The sequence below is a fragment of the Ovis aries genome, chromosome 7, assembly GCF_016772045.2.
Source record: "Ovis aries strain OAR_USU_Benz2616 breed Rambouillet chromosome 7, ARS-UI_Ramb_v3.0, whole genome shotgun sequence".
NCBI classification, from domain to species: domain Eukaryota; kingdom Metazoa; phylum Chordata; class Mammalia; order Artiodactyla; family Bovidae; genus Ovis; species Ovis aries.
Window position 1 is genome coordinate 27,858,246 of NC_056060.1, and position 27,814 is coordinate 27,886,059.

The window sequence follows — 27,814 nt, forward strand, 5'->3', positions numbered from 1 at the left end:
AACCTACTTCACAGTTACTTACAAAAATGATGCTAGTGGACAAATGGGCACTGGCCGTAGGGTAACAACTCCTCATAGACAGTGAGTGAATTGAGAAAGAAACAGTAATGTGATTGCTGTGATTACTTGAAGAACCTCAATTTGTCACAGTATTAAGGACCAGGGTTTAGCATCTGTTGCTTCTAAATGCATATGTATTCTGGAATGTGTCATACATACCTTATTGAGCTACATGTAGCTTCATTAGTGACAATAATGAAGTAAAGCGAAGTGAAGTTGCTCAGTTGTGTCTGACTCTTTGCGACCCCATAGACTGTAGCCTGCCAGGCTCCTCTGTCCATGGGATTTTCCAGGCAATAGTGCTGGAGTGGGTTGCCATTTCCTTCTCCAGGGGATCTTCCCAACCCAGGGCTCGAACCCGGGCCTCCCGCATTGTAGACAGACGCTTTACCGTCTGAGCCATCAGGAAAGTGACTATAATAACACAACATAAAACTCCCAAGTCCTCTTTCCTAGTAGAGAAGGAATTAGTATGTTGGTTCTTTGCCTAAAAGTATGCAGTCTTGGATTTGCTTATTAGATTTCAAATTATTTTTTAGAGGAAAAAACCTTGAAAGCCATTTCCATGAATGTCCCAAGGTATACCTGTTCTGTGACTTATACTAATTTAGTGATATTAATAACTTAGGAAGAAAACATTATTAGAATCCCCCATGAGTCATGACTTTATTTCTTTTGTTTCACAAGAACACTCTAGCCATGGTGAGGTTTTATCTTGTTGCCCAGGTAGGAACTTGAGTACAGATTTCAAAGATTTATCTGTTTGACTTCCTATTTCCTTGGATGACTATCCATAATTTTATTTGCTTATTTTCGGAGTATATTTCAGAATCCTGTCTGGAATAGCTATCACATTTCAGAAGTAATGCCCAACTTTATCTGAACTGCAGGCTGAACCACTGGTATGATTTCAGAGCCCTAATGAGTCTGCTTGACCTCCCATGTTGATTTGCATTCATGAGAGCTGGAACTCTTTCTTTGTGTGGCTTAGATGATACTGTGCTTTGCCTCTTTATACAGCTTTCATGAGCAGGACTGTCTGTATTATGGAAAGTTGAAGAGAAAGAGATAGGGTGAAGTTGTGGCTGTGGAAATTGCTACTGTCTTAGAACTTGCCTGAAGTGATGCAGTTTCATTGTGCTTCTGTGCAGTCCCTTGGAATTGCTTTCCTAACCTGGAAGAATTTAGAATTTCCAAGAGTCCCTGGGAAAAGTTGACTTAGATTGTATAGCAGATGACCTGAATTTTTAATGGCCCCTGGCAGCACCACTGGGAGAGGATGTTCATAACAACAAAATGTTAATGGGTGATTTTTGCGCAGTGCCCGCCACCACCATGATGTCTTTCATCAGTAGGCACTTTTCCAATTCTTTTTGACAGACATATTTGTGGGGGCCAGGCAAGCAAGGTCTCCCTCATTGTTTGGGTTTCAGGACAGTGCGTTCCTTTGATGATATCTCTGAGCAGTGGTAATGTAGAGGATATTTTTTAAAAAATGAGAATTTGGTGGGGGAAGGGAGGACCAGTCCCTGGGGAGACTGCAGGAGTTGCCTGGAGCCCAATTCCTAATCAGATTAGAATGACAAATACTGTTGGATTCTACTGCATAGTTCACTATACTTATGGGAATAACCTTTAAGCTTATTGTGAAGAGAACACTTATCGACCCTAAATATTTTAAATTGTTAAAATTAAGTAGTATCAATATTAATTTTTAGACCTGCACTTAAAAAAATCTTCAGTTCAGTTTAGTCACATTGCTCAGTCGTGTCCGACTCTTTGCGACCCCATGAATCGCAGCACGCCAGGCCTCCCTGTCCATCGCCAACTCCCGGAGTTCACTCAGACCCGCGTCCATTGAGTCAGTGATGCCATCCAGCCATCTCATCCTCTGTCGTCCCCTTCTCCTCCTGCCCCCAGTCCCTCCCAGCATCAGAGTCTTTTCCAATGAGTCATCTAGAGGTTTTATTTGAATCTTCTAGGTAATAACAACAATGAAATCTCATAGTTTATGTTGTGCTTGTTTTAGTTGCTCAGTCATGTCCAACTTTTTTGCAACCCCATGGACTATACCCCACTAGGCTCCTCTGTCCTTGGAATTCTCTAGGCAAGAGTCCTGGAGTGGGTTGCCATTTCTTTCTCCAGGGGATCTTCCCAACCCAGGGATCAAACCTTAGTCTCCCGCATTGCAGACAGATTCTTTACTGTCTTAGCCACCAGGGAAGGAAGGGGACCACATGTCTCTCTGTTTTTATATTTTCTTAGGCTTTTGAGTCTAGTTGGTTGGATAATACAGAGGTACAAGGAAGTCTTAACATTTAAAGCTAAAGAAATAATTCAATTCAATAAGCATTTAAGGATCACTAACTAGCCAAGTTGTGCGCAGTGTTCTGAAAGTTCAAGCATGAATAAAGCATGGTCCCCAACTGCCTGGAGCTTTTAGATTTGCAAAGAAGATAAACCTAAGTGACTGTAATGTGAGGTGAACCTAGGAAGTTCTTTGGCAACAGAGTCAAAGGAAAACTTTTGTCAGGAAGAATCAAGATTAGTTGAAGCCAGAAGGTTCAGTTGCAATGGAGTGAGTTTTCCTTCAGGGCTTTCACTAGGCAAAAATGGAGAGAAAGGGTGTTTCACAGAGAGGAAGCAGCATGTGCCAAAGCATAAAGATGTGGGAGTTAACGGGATGTTTGAATCTGTACTGGTGCAACATAGGGAAACTATAAAGAAGTATCTGCAAAAGTAAGCAGAGGGCAGGTTTTAAAGAGCCATGAGTGTCATGGAAAGAATTTAGGCTTATCTGCTGCATGAAATAACTATTCTCAATATGGGTAATGAAGAGATAGTCTCTTTATAGGGATACATCAGAATTACCAAGGGACTTTTTCAAGTAATACGTATTCCTTTGGAGATTTTGCAATGACCCAAGTTAAAAGTCATTGCCCAAAAAATCCCACCAATATTGTAGTGCCATACTATCTCAGCTGTATTTGGAGCAGAATAAAGATTTAGAACAGTTATTTCTGGTTTCAGCTCTGGCTGCCCAGGAATCCTTTGGGGGAGCTTTAAGGACACCTGTGTAAGAGCACCATCTCAGATCAATTGAATGATTATCTTTTGTGATGGCCCCATCAGGACTTTTTACAAAGCTCTTGAGATATTTCTTTTTTTAAAATATAAATTTATTTATTTTAATTGGTGGTTAATTACTTTACAATATTGTATTGGTTTTGCCATACATCAACATGAATCTGCCACAGGTATACATGTGTTCCCCATCCTGAACCCCCCTCCCTCCTCCCTCCCCGTACCATCCCTGTGGGTCATCCCAGTGCACCAGCCCCAAGCATCTAGTATCATGCATCGAACCTGGACTGGCGATCTGTATCATATATAATATTATACATGTTTCAATGCCATTCTCCCAAATCATCCCACCCTCTCTAGATATTTCTAATAGGTAGCAGCCTGAGAACCATTACCTTAAACAGATAAAAAAGTATCAATCAAGGAAAAGGGGGATTGGAAGTGTTTTAATTGGGATTGCTCTCTTAAAGATTGTGAATTTGCATCTTGTTTAGAAGAAAATGGATATAGACTAATAGACTATGGCAGGTGGGAAGAGAATGTGATTGAAAATGAAAGTAATTGAAGCAATCAAGTGAAAAATAATGGAAGATAGATAAAAATTCAGGTGCAATTTGGAGATAAAACTTAGGGGAGATTGGAAAGATGTCAAAACTTAGACCTGCCTCCTTTCAAATGATGTTAGGGTAAATGGGGAAAAACAACAGACTTTTAGCAGAGAAGGTTGGGGAAAGGGAAACTTGTAATGCTTCCTGTGTCCTAAAGAACATTTATTTAAAAATGATTGGAAGGTTTGTAGTCATTTTGTCTACTGTGTATAAACAACATGTTCCGTGCAAATGTAAAGGAGACTGAAAGGAGAGTCAGTAGGGTTTAAAAGCGTTATGTTCCCTTGATCCATCCTTATCTGTAATTCTGACTGTGAGGGTCTGAACTTGACATTTCATAAAGATTTCCAGGGTCATGCCTGGGAGTACATGATTATATAACAGAAAATTCTACTCTGTGTATTTGATTCATCAAATCATTAACAGTCCTTCTAGCTATGGCTCTAGATAAAGGAGGGAAAACAGTATATGATTTCCAGGTAGAAAGTAAAAGTGGCACAGAAAGTAGAGTGAAAAAGTGTTAAAGGATACTTTTCCTGAAGGCTTGGTTTATGATATACAGATTTGAGATGCCTATTTGTAATAGTGCTTGCGTGCTCATTCGTGCCCAAATCTTCATGACCTCATACTATAGTCTGCCAGGCTCCTTTGTCTATAGAATTTTCTAAGTAAGAATACTGAGTGGATTGCCATTTCCTGCTCCAAGGGATCTTCCTGACCCAGGGATCGAACCTGCATCTTTTGCATCTCCTGCATCGGCAGGCACCACCTGGAAAGCCCCATTTGTAATAGAGCCAATAACAATTTGAAATAATTGACAGGATATGTATTACTATGTATAGGATATGTATTACTGAATGCAAGTTTGTGTGCCCAGCACACAGTGAGGCTAGACATGTTTAGATCAAAAGTTTAATGCAGGACCATGCAAGGAGACAGGCAGCTCATGCCCCCAAAGCCCCAGATTCTCCAAAGGGTTTCAGCAAAGTGCTTTTATAGGCAAGGTGAGGGAGGGATGATCAGTTGTTGCAAACTTACCGGTGTCAGAATCCTTTGTTCTTGCCTCTGTCCATGTAGATTAGGTGAGAATGTTCCTATAAACCTCCAACAAGACAAATGCTATTCTTTCTTACTGCAAGTTTTTTTCTGTTCATGAATGTTCTCAGATCCCTGAGAACAAGCTGTCCTATATATTTTAGACTACAGACAACTTTCTTTTATAAAAGGTACAGAGCCAGCATGACTAAGCACAGGCAACAAAGCACACAGGTTAAAGCAAAAGGAACCGATCTAATATGGAGTCAGATTTGTTCTTCCCTGTTACGTATGGAGGGGTTTCTCTGGTGTCTCAGTGGTAAAGAATCCACCTGCTAATGCAGGAGACATGAGTTTGATCCCTGGGTTGGGAAGATCCCTGGAGGAGTAAAAGGCAACTCACTCCACTATTCTTGCCTGAGAAATCCCATGGATAGAGGAGCTACAGTTCATGAGATAGCAAAGAGTAGGACACAACTGAGTGGCTAAATGACAATTACATGTGGGCAGACACAGAATGAATAAGGTGCTTATTACTTTAATCACTGCAAATTCCTCCGTCATGTTGAGCTTCTGCACATGAAATTGAAATGATCAAAACAAGTTGTGAAACGGAAGAGCAAAGGTAACTGGTTTCTTTATTTGGGCTATTTGGGCATATTGATATGGAGTACAAAGAAATTTAATGGTTCTTATTTGGTTATTCTTTATATTAGTAAGTACGCTTTGTCAGGAAGCCAGCATGGAATCTCTGTTTGGTAATCTGTCCCCTGCCCTTGGGTGTTTGCAGCAGACAGTAGAGGTGTTAAGAGAGGACAGTATTCGCAAAGGCCATGTGCACAAGTGTGGTCCTGGGAGAGAGAGGTTATATAGAACTGGAATCTAGGGCATGTTTGGAGAAGAGGTAGGGGCCAAGAGTGGACAAAATGGGCAAATACAGAAGAGTTCTCAGTGTGGCCATGCTAAACAATTTTAATGTTAGCTTATAAGTAATGGCTAGTTGTTGAAGGGATTTTAAGGAATAGAGATATGAATTTAAAAAATGAATGAATGTGTCTAAACCAGGATCAGGAATATTATTGAGGTGACTCTTGTCACTGTCCAGGTAACTAAAACCCAATGAAGAGGTGAGGCATTGGGGGTAGAAGGTAAGGAATGAATCAGAGAAATTAATGAAACTCATCGATAATCTGTTAGAAATGAGAGAGAACAAGGAATCCATCATGATATCCAGATTTCTGAAAGGGATCGTTGATGCTGTTAATTGCAAAGAAGAATTTCAGAGGAGGAGGAGACCTAGCTTTGACATCATGAGTTCATTTTCAGACATACTGACTCTGAGATGGCTGATTAAAAATATTCAGGTAGACCAGTTCCAGAGGATAGTTGGAATTATGGTTTTAAGATACCAGTTTGGAAGTTGTGATAGAGTCAATGACTGTCGTTTACCTCATGAGTATGCAAGATGACCAAGAGAGATTGTGTAGTGTGAGAAAGGTAAAATGGGAAGGAGCATGCCTGGGGAACAGCATTTAAGGGATGAATGGAGGGAGAGGAGTCCACTGATTGACTGGAGAGAGCCAAGAAATAGGAAGAAAATAGGGGTGGGTGGAGAATTTTGACAATCAGGGATGTAGAGAGAAATTCAAGGCAAGGCAGCAGTCAACTTCAACAATGCAGCCGAGAGGGCAAGAGGGAGGGTGAGAAAAGAAAGAGCAACAGCTACAAGGGATTAAAGAAGGATTTTTGTATCTTTATTTTTTGCTTTAGAAGGATAGAGCATGGTGCTGGAAAACATGCGGAGAGCTGAAAGCAAGGTGACATGGCCACTGGTCTGTCCGGCAGCAAAGAGACAAAATAATACCAGTGTATTATTACTACTATAAGTGGTAATAGCATTGGTAGCAATACCATTAATACTACCATTGTAGCAAACTTCGATATTTTCTCTGGTGTTCCAGATACTCCCCTCTGGTTTTACATATATTAACTCATGTACTTCTCGTAACCTTGTGAGGTTCTGTTATTACCCCCATTTTCTGTATGAGAAAACTGATATACAGAGAAGTTAAGGAGCCTAACCAATTTGTGCTCTACCCACTACACTAAACAGATGAATTACAGAGCCATCAAAATGGTCTGTATAGATGAGTTCACCAGATTCAGCCAACTTAAAAGATCATTGGTTGAGAGGTGGGAAATGGGAGAGATGGGGACCTTTGTGTAGATATCATCCAGTTGTATGAGAGAAGAAAGTTTCCTTTTGGAGCATGTCTTTGTAACTCTTTCATATTATTAAGAAGGTGAAGACTGTAAAATTATTGGCTCATCAACATTATCTGACTGCTGGGGCTTCCCTGGTGGCCTGGTGGCTAAGACACTGCTCTCCCATCGACCAGGGTTCAATCCCTGCAGGAAACTGGATTCCATATGCCACAGCTAAGAGTTCATGTGCTACAACTGAAGATCCTACATGCTACAGCTAAGACCTGGTGCAGCCAAATAAATAATAAATGAATACTGTCTGACTGTTCACCTTCTTAGGTGAACAAGTTCGTCAGGAACAACATTCAACATTTAGTTTGCTATGGTAGAACTAAAGTAGGCATTAAAATGAAATTTAAATACTGGTGATAATTTACGATGGTAATCAGGGCTGAAATATGGGTGGAGGTAGGCAGGAGAGGGAGATGGAGATGGGTAGAATGTCCAAACAAAGATGATCTTTTTTAATTATTATTATTTTATTTTATTTTCTGGCCATGCAGCATGTGGGATCTTAGTTCCCTGACCAGGTATTGAACCTGTGCCTGCAGCATTGGGAGCGTGGAGTCTTAACCACTGGACCAGCAGAGAAGTGCCCAAAGATGATATTGATCACATAGTTGAATGAAGCTTGAAGTTCCTTTCAGATAGTAGAACTCATGAAAGATGGATGGACTTTTGTATTTGTAGTACATTGTTCATCCTGACTGCTGAAGCTTTCCTAGTTTTATGCCTATGACTCCACCAAAGATGGCATTGTTTGGAAATTCTTAAGAATGATTAGAAATCTATTCATCTCTTCCTCTAATATTATCCTTAGCAACAGTAACACTTACTCAGAACTAATGTTCCAAACAATGCCACCTTTTGCTGTGTCATAACCTTGACAGACTAGGCCATTGAAACTATTTATGCACCTTTTTAATGTAAGATATAGCTGTACCTATATATCCTTTGGTGTTCTAGATATTTGTGGACTGAAAGTACAGTGAAGAACGTCTTATAAGCCATAACGAAGGCTTTTGGGACAGTGACTGAATGTAACTATTACAGTGGTTTTTTATCCATCCATCTCATCAGTTCCATGTGTTTGCTGTTCTAGCTGCTAGGGTACAGAAATAAAGGCATAGATACTGCCCCTGATTTCTTCTTGTGGAGTTTGCAGTCTGATGTGGAAGAAAGAAGTTAAATAGGTTCACCAGAAGTATTTAATTACTCTTAAATTGAATTTTAGAAAAACCAATAAACTTGTAAATTATTGCCTCCCAGTTAACTGTAAAAGGCTAAATAATTTTGAATGCTGGGAAATGGACTAGTTAAGAACCAAGAGTATGCTAGTTTGTGCTGGTAATGAAAAGGAATGGATTCAAGGCATTGACATAACTGAAAAGATAAGCATTAAAAAGACAGGTATCCTATAAAATACTTTAAAATATAGAGTATATTGATAGCAGATCTTAATAGGTTCATTTTCTTTGCACTTAAATTGTTTTTTTTAATTAGTATATTATGAATGATTATAAACAGACACAAATACTAAGCATGGGCAGCTTTGATATGGAAACTTAAAAAAAAAAAAGCACATGTATCATAACTTCCTCCTGAGTTTTTTCTCTCTGCTGTGTTGTTTTGGGAACTCCAGAGGGGAGACATTCTATTGCTGACCATGAGAGTACCAGCTCCTAGCCAAAAGGATCTCCAGACCTTTTTTCGTTCTTTTTCTCAAACCAAAAGTAATGAAAGGTATATTCAATCATGTTGAAATCTTTATTAAAAGTTTTCTTTTGCATTTGATACTAAAACCAGTAGAAATTCTTAGAAGACTATTTTACTTTTATCCTTAATCCATGGTTATTGTTGCCTGTGAGCTCAGATTGGATGAAATTGTTTTTACTCCAGCTATTTAAATCCTGGGAAAATTCATAAGGTGAAATTTATACCCTGTAGGAGTCTCAGAATGACTCTTGTCTTTCCATGTCTGTGCAGCCTTATGCTTTGGTGGTATGGGGATGCTATTGAATATTTTATTTCTGATCATTGATTTTTTATAAATTTTTTGCTTCCTTTCCCATTGATATCTCTACAGGCTCAGTTTGAACTTCAAGCCTTTCACATCCGGGGTGAGCATGCAGTGATAACAGCAAGACTGGAAGAAACCATTGAGAATCTCAAACACGAGATAGAACACCGATGGCAAGGAGGATGCGAAGAGATGAGAGATGTATGTGTCTCCACGGATGATGACTGCCCTCCAAAGACTTTCAGAAATGTGTGCATCCAGACAGACAGAGAGACTTTCCTCAAACCCTGCGAAGGTGAAGGCAAGACAACCAGAAGTAACCAAATAATACCTAAAAAGCTGAACATCTCCTCTTTAAGCCAACTCTCTCCCCCAAATGACAACAAAGACACCTGTGTACCACCTGCAGAAGGCAGCTCACTGAATCAGCAGAAAGCAGCTCCTTCCCCTCCCCCTCCTCCTCCGGCCCCACCACTACCAGCAGCTATCCCTCCCCCACCTCCCCTCCAACCTGGACTTGGACCTTTGCCACCAGCACCTCCGCCACCACCTGTGAATACTGGACCGCCACCACCTCCCCCACCTCCTCTGCCTCCAAGTGCTGGACCTCCCCCACCTCCTCCTCCCCCACCTCCCCCTCCTTCCATCCCTCTGCCCAACAGCGGAGGTCCTCCTCCTGCTCCAGCACCCCCAGGACTCGCACCCCCACCTCCTCCTGGACTCTTCTTCGGAGTTGGCCCTTCTTCCAGCCAGTGTCCTCGGAAGCCAGCCATTGAACCCAGTTGTCCAATGAAGCCTCTGTACTGGACTAGGATACAAATAAGTGATAAGAGGTAAATTCAACTCCCTGGTCCATTCTCAGCTTGTGAATTTGCAGGATTTTGTACAGGTGATGCTGTATTCTTACGAGTTCAGTGTCTTTGCAGTGTGGCACTCGTTCTCAAACATGGTAGTGAATGCCTTGGATAAATGAGGCTAGAATGTTTTGGGAAGAATGTCCCCACCAGGTCTTCTCTGTGTTCTGTATGGACTGATGGCTGGGAGAAATGACATGTTCTATGTCAGACCCTTCTTAAAGGCATATATTCATTTGCTAGGTTAGAGAAGAGCCCAGAGCTATGTTAGAGTTTCCTCCTGTATCCCTGAAATTAGTGAAAGATCATAAAGACACCGAGCCTGAGTCTATACTTCAGGTTCACTGAAGATTTTTAGAGTATCTGTCTTGTTTTAGGATAGTATCATCAGCCCTATGATGTTTATGGAGAAGGCAATGGCACCCCACTCCAGTACTCTTGCCTGGAAAATCCCATGGATGGAGGAGCCTGGTAGGCTGCAGTCCATGGGCTTGCAAAGAGTCCGACACGACTGAGCGACTTGTTTCACTTTTCACTTTGATGCATTGGAGAAGGAAATGGCAACCCACTCCAGTGTTCTTGCCTGGAGAATCCCAGGGATGGTGGAGCCTGGTGGGCTGCCACCTTTGGGGTCACAAAGGGTCGGATACGATTGAAGCGACTTAGCAGCAGTAGCAGCAGCATGATGTGTATATTAAACAAATAGCTGTAATTTTTCATTTTGTATTCAAAGAACCAGACATAGCTGAGTCATTAACTCTTTAAGTCTGTTCAGTTCAGTTGCTCAGTTGTGTCCGACTCCTTGCAACCGCATGGACTGCAGCATGCCAGGCCTCCCTGTCCATCACCAACTCCCGGAGTTTACTCAAACTCATGTCCATTGAGTCAGTGATGCCATCCAGCCATCTCTTCCTCTGTCATCCCTTTCTCCCACCTTCAATCTTTCCCAGCATCACAGTCTTTTCAAATGAGTCAGTTCTTCATATCAGGTGAAGTTTCAGCTTCAGCATCAGTCCTTCCAATGAATATTGAGGACTGATTTCCTTTAAGATGGATTGGTTGGCTCTCCTTGCAATGCAAGGGACTCTCAAGAGTCTTCTCCAACACCGCAGTTCAAAAGCATCAATTCTTTGGCACTCAGCTTTCTTTATAGTCCAACTCTCACATCCATAAATGACTACTGGAAAAACCATCAATAGCTTTGACTATATGGACTTTTGTTGGCAAAGTAATGTCTCTGCTTTTTAATATGCTGTCTAGGTTGGTCATAACCTTTCTTCCAAACAGTGAGTTTTTTTAATTTCATGGCTACAGTCACCATCTGCAGTGATTTTGGAGCCCCCCAAAATAAAGTCTGTCACTGTCTCCACTGTTTCCCCATCTGTTTGCCATGAGGTGATGGGACCAGATGCCATGATCTTAGTTTTCTGAATGTTGAGTTTAGAGAGGAGTATTAAATTATCAAGTATCTCTGCTTGAACTCTGATACCCCTCACCACTGAGTGCCCTCACATTTTTATACTTTGTTGCCCTCTAGAGAAAGTGCCAATGGGTAGGTAGCGAAAAAGCATCTTCCATTTGTATAGGTTGTTATGGTGGGTCTATAAGGCAGCAAGAGATGCTTGCTTGAAAATTTCCACTCAAAAAGATCTGACTGGATTTCTTCTGCCTCATTTTGGAGCCCATCAGGAGAACAATTAGAAAGATATTGATTGGCTTCTTGACTATTCTTTAGATGTGAAGTTCATTTGTTGGCAAAGAACAGCAAATATAGAATAGATTTTCACACTTAAATTTTTGAACTTATACCCCAAATTAAGATGTGGTTTAAAATTTTTCTATTTGTGTAACATTCTGCTTAGAAATGGCAGGATATTGAACAAAATAACATGCAATTCGGTGAGCAAGTAAATGGAAATCACTCTAGGAGGGATGGGGCACACCTTGACACTAGCGTATGGTGAACCAAGTTGATTGTATACTTTGTATTTGGCCCCTTTCCTCTCATCAAAAAATAAGAGCCACAAATGTTTTTTTTAATGTTAATACTCTCTATTTAAACTTCCCAAATGAATGATTAAAGCACCATGAAATAGTCCTGAAATAGCTCCTACCATTAAGCAGTGTACTAGCATTCCTCTTTTCCCACTCAAGGCTCAGCTGACATTTCCTAAGAAACTATTTCTCAGAATATTTGGAGCCGTGTTCCCTTATTAGTGTTCTCAAATTAATGTGCAGTCATTCCAGGGTGATGAAGCTCACACGTCAGCCCTGGCATTGTGTGTTCTGAGGGCACACAGAGCTGTTCCACACTTGGGTCTGCCTAACCTGCCTTAGCTTCATTCCCATAAGACTTCATGAGCAAATAATAGCCTGGACCATATCAGTGGCGTAATAGTAACAACTAGGAGATGTGAGTCCTTCACTGTTTAAGACAACAAAGACAAGCTGGAGGTAATCATTGGATTTTTCCTGTCCTTATGTAGTTGGACATTTTGAGAAAGAAAACAGTTGAATGCTCCAGTTCTTACCAGCTTCACCATAAATCTAGGGCTTCAGTTTTGTTACGAGTTGAATTGCTTCCCCCCAAATTGATTCACTAATGGCCTCGACCCCTCCCCCTTACCTCAGACTGTGACCTTCCTTGTAAATAGGCGTGTTGAAGATGTGATTAGGTAGGTTAAGATGAGCTCAGCCTGGAGTAGGACCGACTTCTAATCCAAAATGACCAACTTTCTTATAAAATGGGGAAATGTGGACCCTGCCGGCTGCAGAGGAAGAGTCGGCTTATGGAGGTTGAAGTCCTGCTGCCCCCAGCAAGTCCATTTTGAGCTAAATTAAAAGTTAGATGGATGTACCCACTTTCCCGACCTGGGACTTCAGGAAATCCCTGCTTGGTGAACATGTCAGCTTTGAGCCTGAGTTCTAGGCACAGGGGTTTAGTCTCTTATTATGGGTCCCTCAGAATATCTTTGTACCTCGGAGCATGACTACATCTTTTAAATTAAAATGGTCTGAAGGTGCTGCGTACTACTCATTATGGACAGAAGTAAAATTATTTGGAAAGACATGCTATTTTGTATCACCAGAGGAGCAAGTACTTCATAATATACGTGACAAATTTTTATCTTGGTCTTCTGAGGAATTAGGAATAAAAAATGAATTTTCTCTATTATATACACACTGCCTCTCCTCCAGCTAATGGGATTTTAAACTTTCACTGTTTTGCTTTCTCTGATGTCTGTTTTCTGTTTCTCGAGTAGGGAAAAGCCATTTATTTTATCTTTTTAAAGAAAAACACTCATCCAGCCACTCTGTTGGGCTTCCTCATAAGTGCCTTCCTAAGGAGAAAGCATCTTTCCTCACCCTCTGCCCTCTTCCTGCCCCAGCCTCCTTCCTGCTTATGCCTGCATGCTTCCCCGCTCCATTATCGCTCCCCTTACCTCCTCCTCCTCCCGCCTTCCTCTTCCTCTTCTTTCGAGCTAAAATTGATTCAGTGGTCAGGAAAAAGTTGACATGATGGCAGACGGTCCGTTGTGAGAGCAGCTCCTTGTTACTGCCCCACCAACCCAGTTGCCCGCAACCTGCTAAGAAGTAGTATTCCAAAATTCTGTGATTCATTTTTGGAAATGCCTTTTCCCATAGAGAAATGTTGGAAATGGTCATGAGCTGCTAAACATGACTGCCAAAGCCAATTTACTTCAGTATATGAGTGAGGTACAGCCCTCATCATGCTGACCTGAGCTCAGAGTCCTTGGAGCTGGGGCCGGGTGGTACAGGTGCAGGAGATGGGGGATAGGTCTGAATTATCTTCCTTGTGCATGACATTACCTGCCGCATGGCACCCTCTCCTTAGCTTCCCAGAACCTTGCTGAGGCCCTGTCCACAGTTCTGAGGCAGCATGCTCCACAATTTCCTGGTTGTCTTCTCCCACCAAGAACCCCTTTGCCAAGAGCAGCTGAGAAGAGCATTTAACATTAAAGGTGTTCACGTTTTGAACTGAAATTAAGTGAGTGTGGGCAGGAGCGGTGCTGAGGAAGGAGCACACACAGATGGATGCACCTCACTGGGAATGTTCTAGCCCTTGGGTGACGATTTCATAGGTACTCACTGTCTGTCATACATTATAACTTACATATGTCACACATATATTCTTAAATGCCTCAAATGTAACGTTAGAGAAATGGTAATAGGAAAACAAAAAAAAAGTGGAGAAAAGCAAATGTTCAGTTTGGTTATGGGCAAGAACCCAAATGTCATATTTCACAGGAAAGGCAGACACATAGCAAAATGGGAACACTCAGGCCTGAAAAGACAGGGTTGCCACCAGTTTCAAATACAAAAAAGCCTGTCATTTAGTATCAAAAAACTGTACGGACCACACTATGTAAGAGTAGTTTCTTTCCTTTTCATTCACTGGGAAAATATGTATTGAAACAAAGATAAGTATTTTTAGATATTATGGATCATAACAAACATACACATTTGATGTATCTATTTGATGAGTAGATAAGACTTTTTTTTTAAACCATCTTTGGGCATTAAAAGTGTTTTAAAATAAGGTGAGAAAGTAAGTTAAGAAAGTAGCTATTTAGAAAATACGTTCTGGCTAAAAGGAGCCTGAATAGTAATCCATCTAAGGCTGTTCTCAGAGGCGGTTCTTTTGAACTTGATTTCCCATATCTTCTTTCCTTCCTTTGTTTCAAAACTAGGCTGTACCTGTTTTTAGAGAGAGAAAAAAGCAAACAAACAAGACAGTCTCTGCATGGGTGTTTTAGCTGATCTCTGTGGGGGCTGGTGCATGGCATTGTTTGTTTTTATTAACACTATTGTTGAGATAGTATATTTTAAATCAAATATGTCTAAATAAGCACAGCCTATTCATATATATGTATATATACATATATGGGTCCTGTACTTAGTTGATGTGAGCTAAACCCAAAAACCATATTTGAAATGAACAGAAAAAAAATCTACAAGAGGATAAATCCTTGCTTTATCACTCCACTTTCGTTATATTTGGGAATTATCCCACGGAATGTCTCAGAATGGTGGCTCAGATGGTAAAGAATCTGCCTGCGATGCAGGAGACCATGGTTCAGTCCCAGGGACAGGAAGATCCCCTGGAGAAGGAAGTGGCCACCCATTCCAGTATTCTTGCTTGGGAAATCCTATGGACACAGGAGCTTGGCGGGCTACAGTCTGTGGGGTCACAAAGAGTCGCAAAGGACTGAGCGACTAGCACTTTCCTTTTCACTTCACTTTCAGCCTTTATACAATGCCCATTTTTACCCATCATGAAAATGCCATAGACTGAGGGAGGGGCAGCTTACACACCCCAGGAGCTCTGGCCCCACGGGGTTTCTCTGGTTCTTTCTCGAAACAACGGGTACTCGCACAAGGACCATTCTGTTTTGGAAATCTCTGTTTGCTTTAATGCTTTGTAGTATATTTTGATTTTAAAATATATAACCATAAAAACCTTTCTTCAAGCTTTATTAGAGTTTTTAAAGGAGTTAAAAAATGAATTAAGGATGTTGCTGTATTCTGTTCTATTTTGTTTGGTTCTTACCTTTAACTTCCCTTTTTCTCTTTTAAGCCAAAATTCTACGCCAACTTTATGGGATTCCTTAGAAGAACCTGATATTCGGGATACTAGCGAATTTGAGTATTTATTCTCCAAAGACATACCTCAGCAGAAGAAAAAACCTCTCTCAGAGACCTATGAGGAAAAAAACAAGGTCAAAAAGGTATTGCCTGGCTGTAGTAATCACAACTATGTCACTGTTTTTTGTCCTGCATGGGGTTTCATTGTGTGCTGCTGGTTTGCTTTCGCTCTGTTTTCAAAAAAATGTTTTGGAAGGTTTTGAGTCACGGATGACATCAAGGAGCCAATAGTTTGAGAAATCTGAACTTACTATTTTGGTCATATTGTCTGAATTCTCAAACTATTTTCTTAATCTGAACTTTTTTCCAGCCATTAATTCTATTGAAAAAAAAAAAAAAAACTAATTTAGTGAAAAGTGGTCTGTAGGCTATGTGGAAAATATGCCTTACTTATTTATAAATTCATTCATTGAACAACTGTTTATTGAGAGTGTATTTGTGCTAGCTTTTGTTTTAGGCCCATGCTATCCAGTAGGGTATTCCTGAGCCACATGTGACAAGGTTATGTCATAACATTAGATAAATTTAAATATTTGCTTCTTCAAGTGGCATTTGCCACTTTTCAGTTTTATTCTTCTGGCTAGTGGCGCAATGGCCCCCCACTCCAGTGCTCTTGCCTGGAAAATCCCATGGACGGAGGAGTCTGGTGGGCTGCAGTCCATGAGGTCACTAAGAGTCGGACACGACTGAGCGACTTCACTTTCACTTTTCACTTTCATGCATTGCAGAAGGAAGTGGCAACCCACTCCAGTGTTCTTGCCTGGAGGATCCCAGGGTCAGGGGAGCCTGGTGGGCTGCCATCTATGGGGTCGCACAGAGTCAGACACGACTGAAACGACTTAGCAGCAGCAGCAGCAGCAGCAGTGGCTACCATACAGCAGATTGAAGAGCATTTTTGTTTTTATAGAAAGTTCTATTGGATAGCACTGTCTGAGCACCTGGGTATGCTGGTAAAAGAACAAAACAGATTATATTAACAATCAACATCAAAAACAAAACATTATATTAACAATGACATCAAAAAGTCAAGTCATGTGATAAGAGCAGCATAAGGAGGATCATCTTTGGGAGGAGTGGGAGGACGGGTTACAAGTTTGAATACAGCATGTTCAGAGTAGTCCTCATGGAGAAGGTGACCTCTGGGCAGGCTTGAGGGCTAAAAATCTGAGGCCATGAGCCACCCATCAGAGAGCAAGATCAAGCAGTCAGACAGCTGTGGAGCTGAGTGACCAGTGTGCCCTGCACTGACTGTGTGGCCCAAGTCAAAGTCCTTTCACTTGCCTTGCCCCGCTATCCACTTGCTCTAAGACTCGAGTGAGGTCACTTACACAGTGTGCCCCCCCAGTGCCTGGCACCCAGGCAGCCCCCAGCCAGTGCTCGCTGCTCTCGTTCTGCCACTGTTGCTGCCACAGCTGCCGTCTCTCTGCCTTTGTGTTGCGATGACAACATAGATGGTGTTGAGGAAAGTCAGTTGGCCCATGAGCAGTGTGAGTTTGAGCTGCACGGGTCCACTTGGATATGGATAGTTTTCAATAGGAAATAATAGAGTCCTAAACAGTGCGTGGTTAGCTGAACCCATGGGTGCTGAGGGCTGACTCTAAGCTGTATGCAAATTAACTCCTTGGTTGTTCAAGGGTCAGCTTTGCAGTGCTTGGTTCTGCTGCTGATTTACAGTGTGATTTGGGCAGCTTGTCTCACTTCTTCAGGCCGTATTTTCCCTTCTCTTTAAGACAGGATTAACAATACCTGGGTCTACCTGAGCTGTTAGGATGTTGTGAAATTCAAATCTAAGAGGATTGGGAGAAGCGTTTTGAGAGTGTCTAATATCGAATGAGAGTTTCATCAACTCTTCATTCTTAAATTATACACTGAGGTGCATACATTGGTATCTCAAATAACATTATGATTGAGAAATCTGCTGTGCCTCATCATGGGGGAAATGGCAGAAGTCTGAATGCAATTTTCTGTTTAATCAGATTGGACCACTGACTTGAATTATACATGAAAATCATGATCAAAGTTTTTTACCTCTTAAGTTTGATGGAATTTTTTGTTTTGTTTGATGGAATTTATCAGTTTTCCTGATAAAAAATGTGATCCCAATTATAATTAAATATCAGAACAAATCTTTTAAGAGGACAGATTGCATGAAACAACTTAGTTACAGGCAAGAAGTCAAATGATAGACTATGAAATATTTACATGTGTAATTAGAATCCTATGATATTGAAATAATGTGCTTTAGCAGGCCAGCTTGCTTTTTAAATGCCATCTATAGGAACAGAAGACTGCTTGTTTCTCTGCAAAATGCAGAACCAGAATCTCTATATTCCAAAGGTGGCATCATATTGCCTCTTCCAGGAAGTTTTCTCTGACCATCCAGGAAATCCATTGAATGTTTTCTTACCCAAAATCACATAAAATTTACTTTTGTTCTCTTTTTCTTTTAAGATTGCTATTACTCCTTGTGTTTTCCTCTCTCTGGATGCTTGATTACATGTTATTTATTCATAATGCTAGTTCTTTCTATTTTGGTGAATGGGAATTTTTAAAACATTGAAGCATTTGTTTTTTGAAACATGAAAGCATTATTTTTTTAGTTTATTCTTATTTCTTATAATTGGTTGCCTTGTCAACAAAGGATTTTTCACTAAGGCAGTTAGTACTTGATGTGTTTGTTTTTCTGAGGGGTAAAAGATCCTTCATTCAAGCTCTTTAATCTTTCTGAACATTGAGGTTGCTGTTACCCCCAAAGAATCTGTGCACATGTGAAGTCACTATTTTTTCTTTAAAGGTAGGGACTGGGCTTTCTTGGTGGCTTACTCTCCACTTGCCAAGTAGGAGACATGGTCGATCACTAGGTTGGGAAGAGCTCCTGGAGAAGGAAATGGCAACCCACTCCAGTATTTCTGCCTGGAAAGTCCCATGGACAGAAGAGCCTGGCAGGGTACAGTCCATGAGGTCGCAGAGCCTCATACAACTTGGTGACTAAACAATAAAATGACTACAGGGTTTTGATGGTCTTGAGGCTGCTTGAAGTCTGCAGAGAGCTTGTATGCCACCTTAGAGCTGAGATATTCTAAGTTTTAAAGAAAATAATGAGTCGAGTCAATGCCAGAAAACTCTGAACCTGCCCCCTATACGCCTTCCCTCTGTGCCCATGGCCAGATCTCCAGCATCAAGATGGGTCCCTCAGTCTCTTCTGAAAGTCAGATGTTGTTTTTTTTCTTTTCTCTGAGAATGAGGATGATAGTGAATTTTAGCGATTGTGAGCAACTGGGACTTTGAGCCCTGGAGGCCAGCTTTGTTAGCCTAACCACAGAATGATTCCCATACAATATGACCAGGAAACACTTGCCAGATACATCTTTTTATGGTGACCAAAGGTGGAGTATATGTTGGAGTTTCAAAAATTCAGCATTCTGAACCTTGGCCTCTGAGACTTTGCTAGAACTGAGACATATATGTGAGCATCTCTTAAGCAGAGCTGGTTTGCTTCCATCTGTGTATCCCGCATTTTTAGTTGAGAACTGTTCAAAAATTCATGGTTCTCCTAAACTCAGATATGAGTTTCTACTTCCATCTTTTATAACAGTTCCCACCACTGGCACTAGTTTTAAGTAAACAGATATATAGCTTCTTTTCTTTTCTTTTTGATACATATTTTCTTAAACTGGGCCAGGATCCGGTTTTCTAGTTAAACACAGTCTAAGAATTAGAAGGAGCCTTCCTGATCAACTGATTCGGTACCTTCATTTTGGCCCATAAGAAATGAGATCTAGAAAGATAAAGATGACTTCCAGGGTTTGTACGCTTTTCACAGGAAGTCATCGATAATAACAGAACCTCGGGAGGCTGTAGAAGAGCCTCAGTATATATCTCCACGTTTCCTTAATTTAAACAGTAATTCACTATACTTAAAGATGATAGATTTTACTAGGGTAATTGTTTTTGACATTTATAAATGAGAATAGCCATTGTTAGAATTATGAACAGGATTCAGCTACACTTGTACAAATCTAAGATGTGTCCTACATGGTGAAATTATCCAAGGTTTTCTTCAGGGTCTTTCAATAGGAATCTAAATCTTTGAATAAAAAGACACTTTGGGTATAAGTCCAACTATAAAATAATATGGAGAATTGGAACTGTTTTCCTTTGACCCTGACTATGACAAATTCTTAATTGCATGCTCAGACATGAGCCTTCCTCATTTGTGACCTGAGACCATTGTGCCACGACAAACGTAACATTTACCAAATTGAGAACCAGAGCTCAAAACATCATCTCTTGTCTGTACCACCAATGCTTAATACCACCTCCTTTTTTTTTTTTTTTTTTGCTCTCTGACAGCTTTCAGGAAAGTCGTATAACTTGTACACACTAATTCTTTCTCTATAAAATAGGGAATAACAACCCTTCAGGGCTGTTCTGAGGATAAAATGAAATCATGATTATGAAAGTACTTTTAAGTGTTCTCTAGAAATGTAATAATCTGTTAGTTTATGAACAAATATGAAAACTTTGCAAAGAAATTCTTGAACATCACGGATTTCCACAACCTTGTAGAGCAGGGGTCCCCAACCTCCGGGATCTAATGCCTGATGATCTGAGGTGGGACTAATGTAATAATAATAGAAATAAGAGTGCACAATAAATGTAATGTACTTGAATTATCCCAGGCCCTGCCCCCCCCACCCCCAGTCCATGGAAAAATTGTCTTCCACGAAACCAGGTCCCTTGTGCCAAAAAGGTTGGGAACCACTGTTAGAGGGCCTTCAAATATAAGCGTGTCCTTTCCTGAAGCTTTGCAAATGGTCATCTTTAGATCATCCCTGCTCTTCAGTATTTGTGGAAGAATTCCACAGCTTCCTTTAATGGCACATACTGCAGACATCTAGTAGTTCATCTTACAGTGGTTGATATGTCTTTTTGCACTGTGAAGTAAGAGTTTTCACCATCACTGCGCCCATATTTATACTATCTCTAAGTTCCATGTATTCTGGGGAAAGGCAGGTCAGCGCCTTGACAAGGAGACAGAAAGCTGCTTTCATCGTCTGAGATTCTTTGTCCTGGTGCCTGTCAGAGAAGTAGCTACTCCGATAAACTTTCCAATTGCTTTCTAAACTTGCCCAGCTGCATTCAGAAAATCAGCATGACCTGCCAATGTTCTTTCTCTGTTGAAATGGCATGATCTTACTTTGAATTAGGAATAATGTCCGTGCCTGTTCCCTCCTCTGTACGATACATAAAAATCATTCCTCTCCCTCGGCCGTTTTAATAGAGATTTCTTAAGAATCAATGAGATAGTGGCTATTCCCTGATCATTGGTGGGGGTGATGGTGTAGGGAGGGGTGGTGATGGTCCCTCAGAGGCTTGTCTGTTGAAACTTCCTGGAGCCAAAAGCTTTCAGTTGTAATTGGGTCACTTTGGCCAGGATTGTAGCTGCAACTCTCAAATCCCAGACTTGGTGTCTCAGTTAAGTGGGGAGGGGAGAATAGTGGAAGGAGAACATCATTTGGAATTCTGAACATAAATTTATAGGGTTTTCATAACCTGTTGCCTTCCAAGTTTATATAATTTCAGCTTTTGTGTACAAAGATCATTTCTCTGGACCGCCTTGGTAAGGTATGTGCCTTATTCCCCTCCCCGCCCCTCTCCGCCCAGGAATGGGAATGCATTTGCCCAGCCCTTTCCATTTCTCATGTGTTTGAAAAATGAGCAGTGAGGTTAGGGGTTATCATCTATAGCAGTGAGTGAAATCACTTGCCCCATGTGTTGATTACACCAATATATGACCTTGAGGTTATTAGTGCTATGTCCAGATTCTTTGAGTGATATCTGGAATGATCTGGGCTTTCCTGCTCTTTAGTTTAAAGATCCCTGACTGGCCAAATGTACTGAAAGCAAACGGGAGCTTCTATTCCATGGCAAGCACCAGCTTACAAAAATTCTGTCTTATAAATTTTATTTGGAAATAAGACAGCCCAGAAAGTTGAGTTGTACTTTTACTTTATTTACTTATTTTTTTTAAATGGTTGTTAGAACTTGTCAAGTATGGATATCAATGATTCTTTCAGAATGTTGAATTTGAGTATTATTCTTGGAGTTCAGCTATGTTTCTCTTGTTGGCTGTTAAAACAGTTAACTTAATCTGGGTTTATACCTCAAGCCAGCTCAAGGATTGTAGGGTGTTCAGTTCCTACCCACACCACAAGAGGGCACCTTCGAATGCTGAGCTCCAGAGCTAAAGTGGCTTCTATCCTAGAGCTGGGGCAGTAGAACCTACAAAAGAGTTAACTGCCCCTCAGCACTACCTTTCTTCTTGTTAAATTTCTTTATTTTGGACCATGAAGCCAGATTTCACAGCAAATTATCCACTCAAAGTATTGGGAGCCAAATGCATACTAGAAAGACTTATAGGTATTAGTAGAATAGAAATCGTTAGTAGGCGCGGTTCCAGTACTTAGAATGAACGACAGCAGTATAAAAATTTATGAAATATTAGACTTAGCCCCTTTGAGACTGATTCTGGGATCACCTTCCTTCTTCTCCCCTGCCACACACACAGCGTTCTTTACATTGTCCATATCTAAAGGGAGTGAAGATGTATTTGAATATAGACTCAGGCTTCTTTGATTGGAAAATAAAGAAATTGATTAGATGTTACAAGACGTACTATGAGAGAACACTTCTAAATATCTTTTTAGTTTTTAAGGATGTTATCCTTTACTCCTAGTAGAGTAAAATTTTTGAAATCTCACCTGTATTTTTCTGGACCTCATTCATTTATACTTAACACATTTATATATATACCTAGACCTTTTCTAAGATTGTGACTGGCTGGAGCTAGACAGTAGTTTGAGAATGAGTGTTAGTGAAGGGACTTTGATGGTGTCAGTGATCTCTCTGGCCTCCAGTGCTAAGCTAAAAGTATGTGAGGAAATACCAAGAATGAGCAAAGATGTTATATGTGTGTTTAAGTCACAAACCCAAGTCACATGGATGCTTATAAAACTGAACACATAAATGCTTTGCAAAGTATACAAGTCTCTGATATAGTCAAAGGTCAAAACAGCCCCCATGCCACATGCACACACGTGGGCACATTAATAAATATGTGCTTAATATGGACAGAAGCCTTAATAATCTTGTATTTATATAGAATCTTTCAAGTGAAGGTGACAAGATTTCAATAGCAATAATAATGGTTAATGCTCCTAGCGTTTGTTAATTTATCCAGTTGTCGTAAGAACCCAGTGAGATCTTTCTATGATTATTCCCATTTTGTAGGTGAGGAAGCTGGAGCTTAGAGGTTTATGTAACTTGCCCATGATGAATCCACCAACCATCCCAGAACCTGTGCTCTTAATGACTTGACAAAAGGTCTGTTGGTCTGAATTTAACTACAAGTGCTGACTTTATATTCACTTGGAGAAGCCTGAATTGTATTTTCTAGTCCTTGTTTAGTGGAAAGAGTGCTGGCTTTGTTGTCCATAGACCTGGTTTCTACTTACAGCTCTGAATTTAGCCAACTATGGAATCTTGGGCAAATTCTTTAGCTTCTCTGGATCTTAGGGCTTTCATCTGTCAAAAGATAAAGTTTGATTAGATAAATTCCAAAGATATGGTCATTACTATTCCTTTGCAGATGGGGACATTATTAGAGGGCAAGTGGACAAATGGAAAAGACCCTGATGCTGGGAAAGATTGAGGGCAGGAGGAGAAGGTGGCAACAGAGGATGAGATAGTTGGATGGCATCACTGACTCAATGGACATGAATCTGAGCAAACTCGAGGAGATGGTGAAAGACAGGGAAGCTTGGCATGCTGCAGTCCATGGGGTCACAAAGAGCTGGACATGACTGAGCGACTGAACAAGGCAAAGGCATGTGATTCAACATGTTTGTGCTCAGACCTATAGATCAAACTGCCTGACACCATAAGCACCATGTTGTATGAGCCTCAGGTATATGGAAGCTCAGGGAATAATTGTTAGGGTTTTAGTAATCCCCTAATCTTAAAGGGGGCCTTTCCGGGTGGTTAAGTGGTAAAAAAAAATCAGCTTGCCAATGCAGGAGACATAGTTCGATCCATGGGTTGGGAAGATCCCCTTGAGAAGGAAATGGCAAATCCGCTCCAGTGTTCTTGCCTGGAAAATCCCTTGGACAGAGGAGTCCGGCAGGCTAGAGTCCATGGGTTCACAAGGAATCGGACGTGACTAAACGACTAAACAACAACAATGGTCTTAAGAGACAGAAACGTATTGGAGAGTTATTTTAAAATAGTTTCTCTGTGTATTGGGGTTTTGAAGGACTGGAAATCTGATGGGGGAAAACTGCAGTGGAAGGGTGCCAGTGGTCTGGTCTTGAAGGTAACTGGTTAGCTGCTGTGTCCAATCACGTGACCTCTCTGGCCTTAGTTTTGGTAACTCTCATGGCCTCTGGAGCAGATATTTCTAAAGATGCTTTCCAGATGCAAAGTATCACGTCATACCTGTATGTGGACACTTTCACACGTACATTTTAAAGCTGAGTCTGTACAAGTGTGTGAGTAGAATGAAACCATGAATTTGGACCTGGTTTAGTCAATGAATAACATGGATCTACTCCTCTCAAACACGTTTCTTCCCCCAAAGATGCAATATTTTCCTTCTCACACTTGTCTCCACTTAATAAAAAATATCTTTGGTGATGGTAGCCAGTGGCTGAACTGACCAGCTCCTATCAGCTGGTGTGGCCCTCCAGCCTCCCCTCCATCTTCTGATAGAGTTTCCAGAGTACAGAGGCCAAGCCCAGAGTTCAGGTTACACCAGACAAAGCCATCCACATGTTTCCTAGGACAGTCTGGCTTGACCCCAGGACTATGGCTACACTTATGATTTTTTATAAAATACCCTTTGTCCCAGAGCTTGATTTCCTTTAGCCTGACCAGATTTCTCTCCAGCTGAGGCTTATTTGCATGGCTGTAAACACAACCCAACAAAGCTCACCAACTGTGATAAAAGCAAAGGAAACCTGAGACCATTGGAAATTCCAAAATCTGCCTTCAGTATCTGAGCCTGACTCACAGTCACGCCTCAGCCCAGGAGGCTGCCAGCGTGCGGCAGCTAAAGAAATGTTATTCTGATTGATCTGATTAGGGCAACAAGGTTAGCCATGGTCAATTTACAAAGACAGTATGAGAAGAAATCATGTGTGTAGGCAAGTTATGGGTCAGCGAGGCCCCTGCCAGAAGTTTTGAAAAGCCATGGCTCTGCCAGGACCATTATCAGATCTCCTCAGTGGGGTACAAATGGGATTGGAAGGCTATGCCCCTCCAGCGCAATGGATGGCAAAAGGGGTTGGGTTGGGAAGGGCTGGGGAGTGGTGCTTGCTTATAGCTGATTTCCTTCACTGCCAAGCCCCTTACATGAAGTTCCCTCTACGCCATGAAGAGGACTGCCCCAGCCCCTCGTCGCTGGGGAGAGAAGGTGGGGAGGCTATGGGGCTCTAGATTGACCCACAGGGGCAGCCAGATGGAACCTATTGGGCATTTTGATCCCTTCCTTCACCACAAGAGTGGTTTAATTGGGGTCTGGCTCCAGGCCCTGGTTACTAAATAACCTGAGTCTTAGTGTTTTCATTTTCATTCATTAACTTTTATGCTAGGTACCGTATTAGTCACATTAGACATTTCGCATGTGCAAAATATCCTAGGAGGTGAGAAGGTGGGAGGGCTCTTTAAAAATGGTCTAGAGCTGCAAGGACCAGGGAGTTAATTCATGACCTAATTATCACATCACTTTTGACTCTCTTGTAGACCCTCTTGTACAGCTTCCTTAGTTTACAGCAAACACAAATACTGACTTTTAAACTTCACTTTCAAATGGTTATGATGTGCGTATTGATTCTGAAGATCTTGGATCTTTCACTCTGGGTGTGGTTCTCTTCCTCCCTGCTCAATTCAGAAACATAAATTAGTGTTACTTACAACCCTAGGCTAAGGTACATTAATTAACAAAGAAAGATGTATTTACAATGAAGCCAACCAAAAGCCACAGTGCTTGAGCTGGGCCTCATCATAAATAGTTCACTCTGTACTATAATCATCTTACTAATGGAAAAAATGAGACACTGAGATGGTTGCTTAGAGAATGTAATTCAGAATAGCAGCAAGATGCCTAAAGCATGCAATGTTTAGAATGATTTAGGAAGCCATTGGAGAAACTAGGCCATGCAATGTTTTTGTTGTGTGTTACTTACGCTCTTGGGCTTAGAGGTCTGTCAACTTCAGCTGTGTAGGACACAGCCGTTCATTCACCACCAGTGGAAGGGTTGAGCCTCAGAGGCTGAAGGTATGCGGAAAAGAAAGTTCAACTCACAAGCCAGCATAGTAGATCACACCAGTTGGCTGAGATCTTGGTGTGTGTTTGTCTCAGAGCCACCAAGAAGCCAGTTTCAAGGCTTCCAATCAGTTGCTTCCTCCAGCAAACCCAGGGCACCAAGAGTTACAACTCCTCTAAGTATGGAAGGTGGTAGAGTCATGGTTCGGCAGGGGTTTCTGGAAACCACACAGGCTTCACTTTTTCTTTTTCTTTGAGTCATCACTTCATCCATGGGGAAAGTCCCTTCACCTTTCTAAGCATCCTCTTTTCAGCTCCCTCATCTGTAAAGTGAGAATAACAATAACAAATAATCTATTTCAACAGGTGATTATGAGAACTAAAATAATCTGTGACGTGTTTAGCTGCATGTCTGATGCATACATATCTGCTGCTGCCACCGTACTATTACCACCATCATCGTGACCATCAGGAGTAGGAATAAGAACAATGAAAACTCCCTAAAAGAGAAGGGGAGGTTGGATTCCAACCAGAAGCCTCATCTCTCCTGCAGGGATGACTCCTGAACCCCCAGAAGGCTGGGAGAGATCCATCTCATCCTCTCATGTGTGTGTGTGTGTGTGTGTGTGTGTGTGTGTGTGTGTGTGTGTCCATGACCTGTTCGGACACAGCTGTGTAATTAAAGTAAATGAATTTAAGCTAGATGCTCAGAGATGCCCATCCTCAAGATGTGCCAAGAGAAAACTATGCATTAGAACAAAAAGATGATACATTTGCCTGCATTTTCTAGTACTATTTTTATTTGGCTATCATAAGTATTCTATGTTGGTAGCACAGGTTTTCAGAGAAGGCAATGGCAACCCACTCTAGTACTCTTACCTGGAGAATCCCAGGGACAAGGGAGCCTGGTGGGCTGCCGTCTATGGGGTCTCACAGAGTCGGACATGACTGAAGCGACTTAGCAGCAGCAGCAATATACAGCCTTGATGTACTCCTTTTCCTATTTGGAACCAGTCTGTTGTTTTCAATGTCCAGTTCTAACTGTTGCTTCCTGACCTGCATACAGGTTTGTCAAGAGGCAGGTCAGGTGGTCTGGTATTCCCATCTCTTTCAGAATTTTCCACAGTTTGTTGTGATCCACACAGTCAAAGGCTTTGGCATAGTCAATAAAGCAGAAATAGATGTTTTTCTGGAACTCTCTTGCTTTTTCGATGATCCAGCGGATGTTGGCAACTTGATCTCTGGTTCCTCTGCCTTTTCTAAAACCATCTTGAACATCTGAAAGTTCACGGTTCCCGTATTGCTGAAGCCTGGCTTGGAGAACGTTGAACATTACTTTACTAGTGTGTGAGATGAGTGCAATTGTGCAATAGTTTGAGCATTCTTTGGCATTGCCTTTCTTTGGGATTGAAGTGAAAACTGACCTTTTCCTGTCCTGTGGTCACGGCTGAATTTTCCAAATTTGCCGGCATATTGTTGGGGGAATGATAAATGTGCAATTTAGAAAAAATGGTCCCTTTAGAGGAAAGCTGTAGGGGAAAGTAGAGGGCCTTCAAAGGCGTTAACAGTCCTGTTTCTTAAGGTGGGTGTCCATACATTGTTTACTTTCCTAGTCCTTTAAACTATGTATGGTTTCTCTGGTGGCTCAGCAGTAAAGAATCCATCTGCCAGTGAAGGAGACCGGGGTTCAATCCCTCGGCTGGGAAGATCCCCTAGAAAAGGAAATGGAAACCCACTCCAGCTCTTGCCTAGGAAATCCCATGGGTAGAGGAGCCTGGTGAGCTACAGTTCTTGGAATGGCAAAGAGTCAGGCACAACTTAGCTATTAAACAACAACAATAACAAACTATGCGTACATAAACATGCATGTGCTCAGTTCAGATCAGTCACGCAGTTG

The 27,814-nt window shown here is 41.4% G+C and overlaps 1 protein-coding gene across 4 annotated transcripts in view; it reads left to right on the forward strand.

The window, feature by feature from the left end:
* FMN1 (formin 1) overlaps positions 1–27,814 on the forward strand; it is a 488,195-nt gene that overhangs the window by 247,428 nt on the left and 212,953 nt on the right. For all 4 annotated transcript variants that reach the window (XM_060419038.1, XM_042252230.2, XM_004010422.5 and 1 more), the window contains 2 exons: positions 9,139–9,905; positions 15,526–15,676. In XM_060419038.1, coding sequence (XP_060275021.1) covers positions 9,139–9,905; positions 15,526–15,676 — 918 coding nt within the window. The remainder of the gene's footprint in view (positions 1–9,138; positions 9,906–15,525; positions 15,677–27,814) is intronic.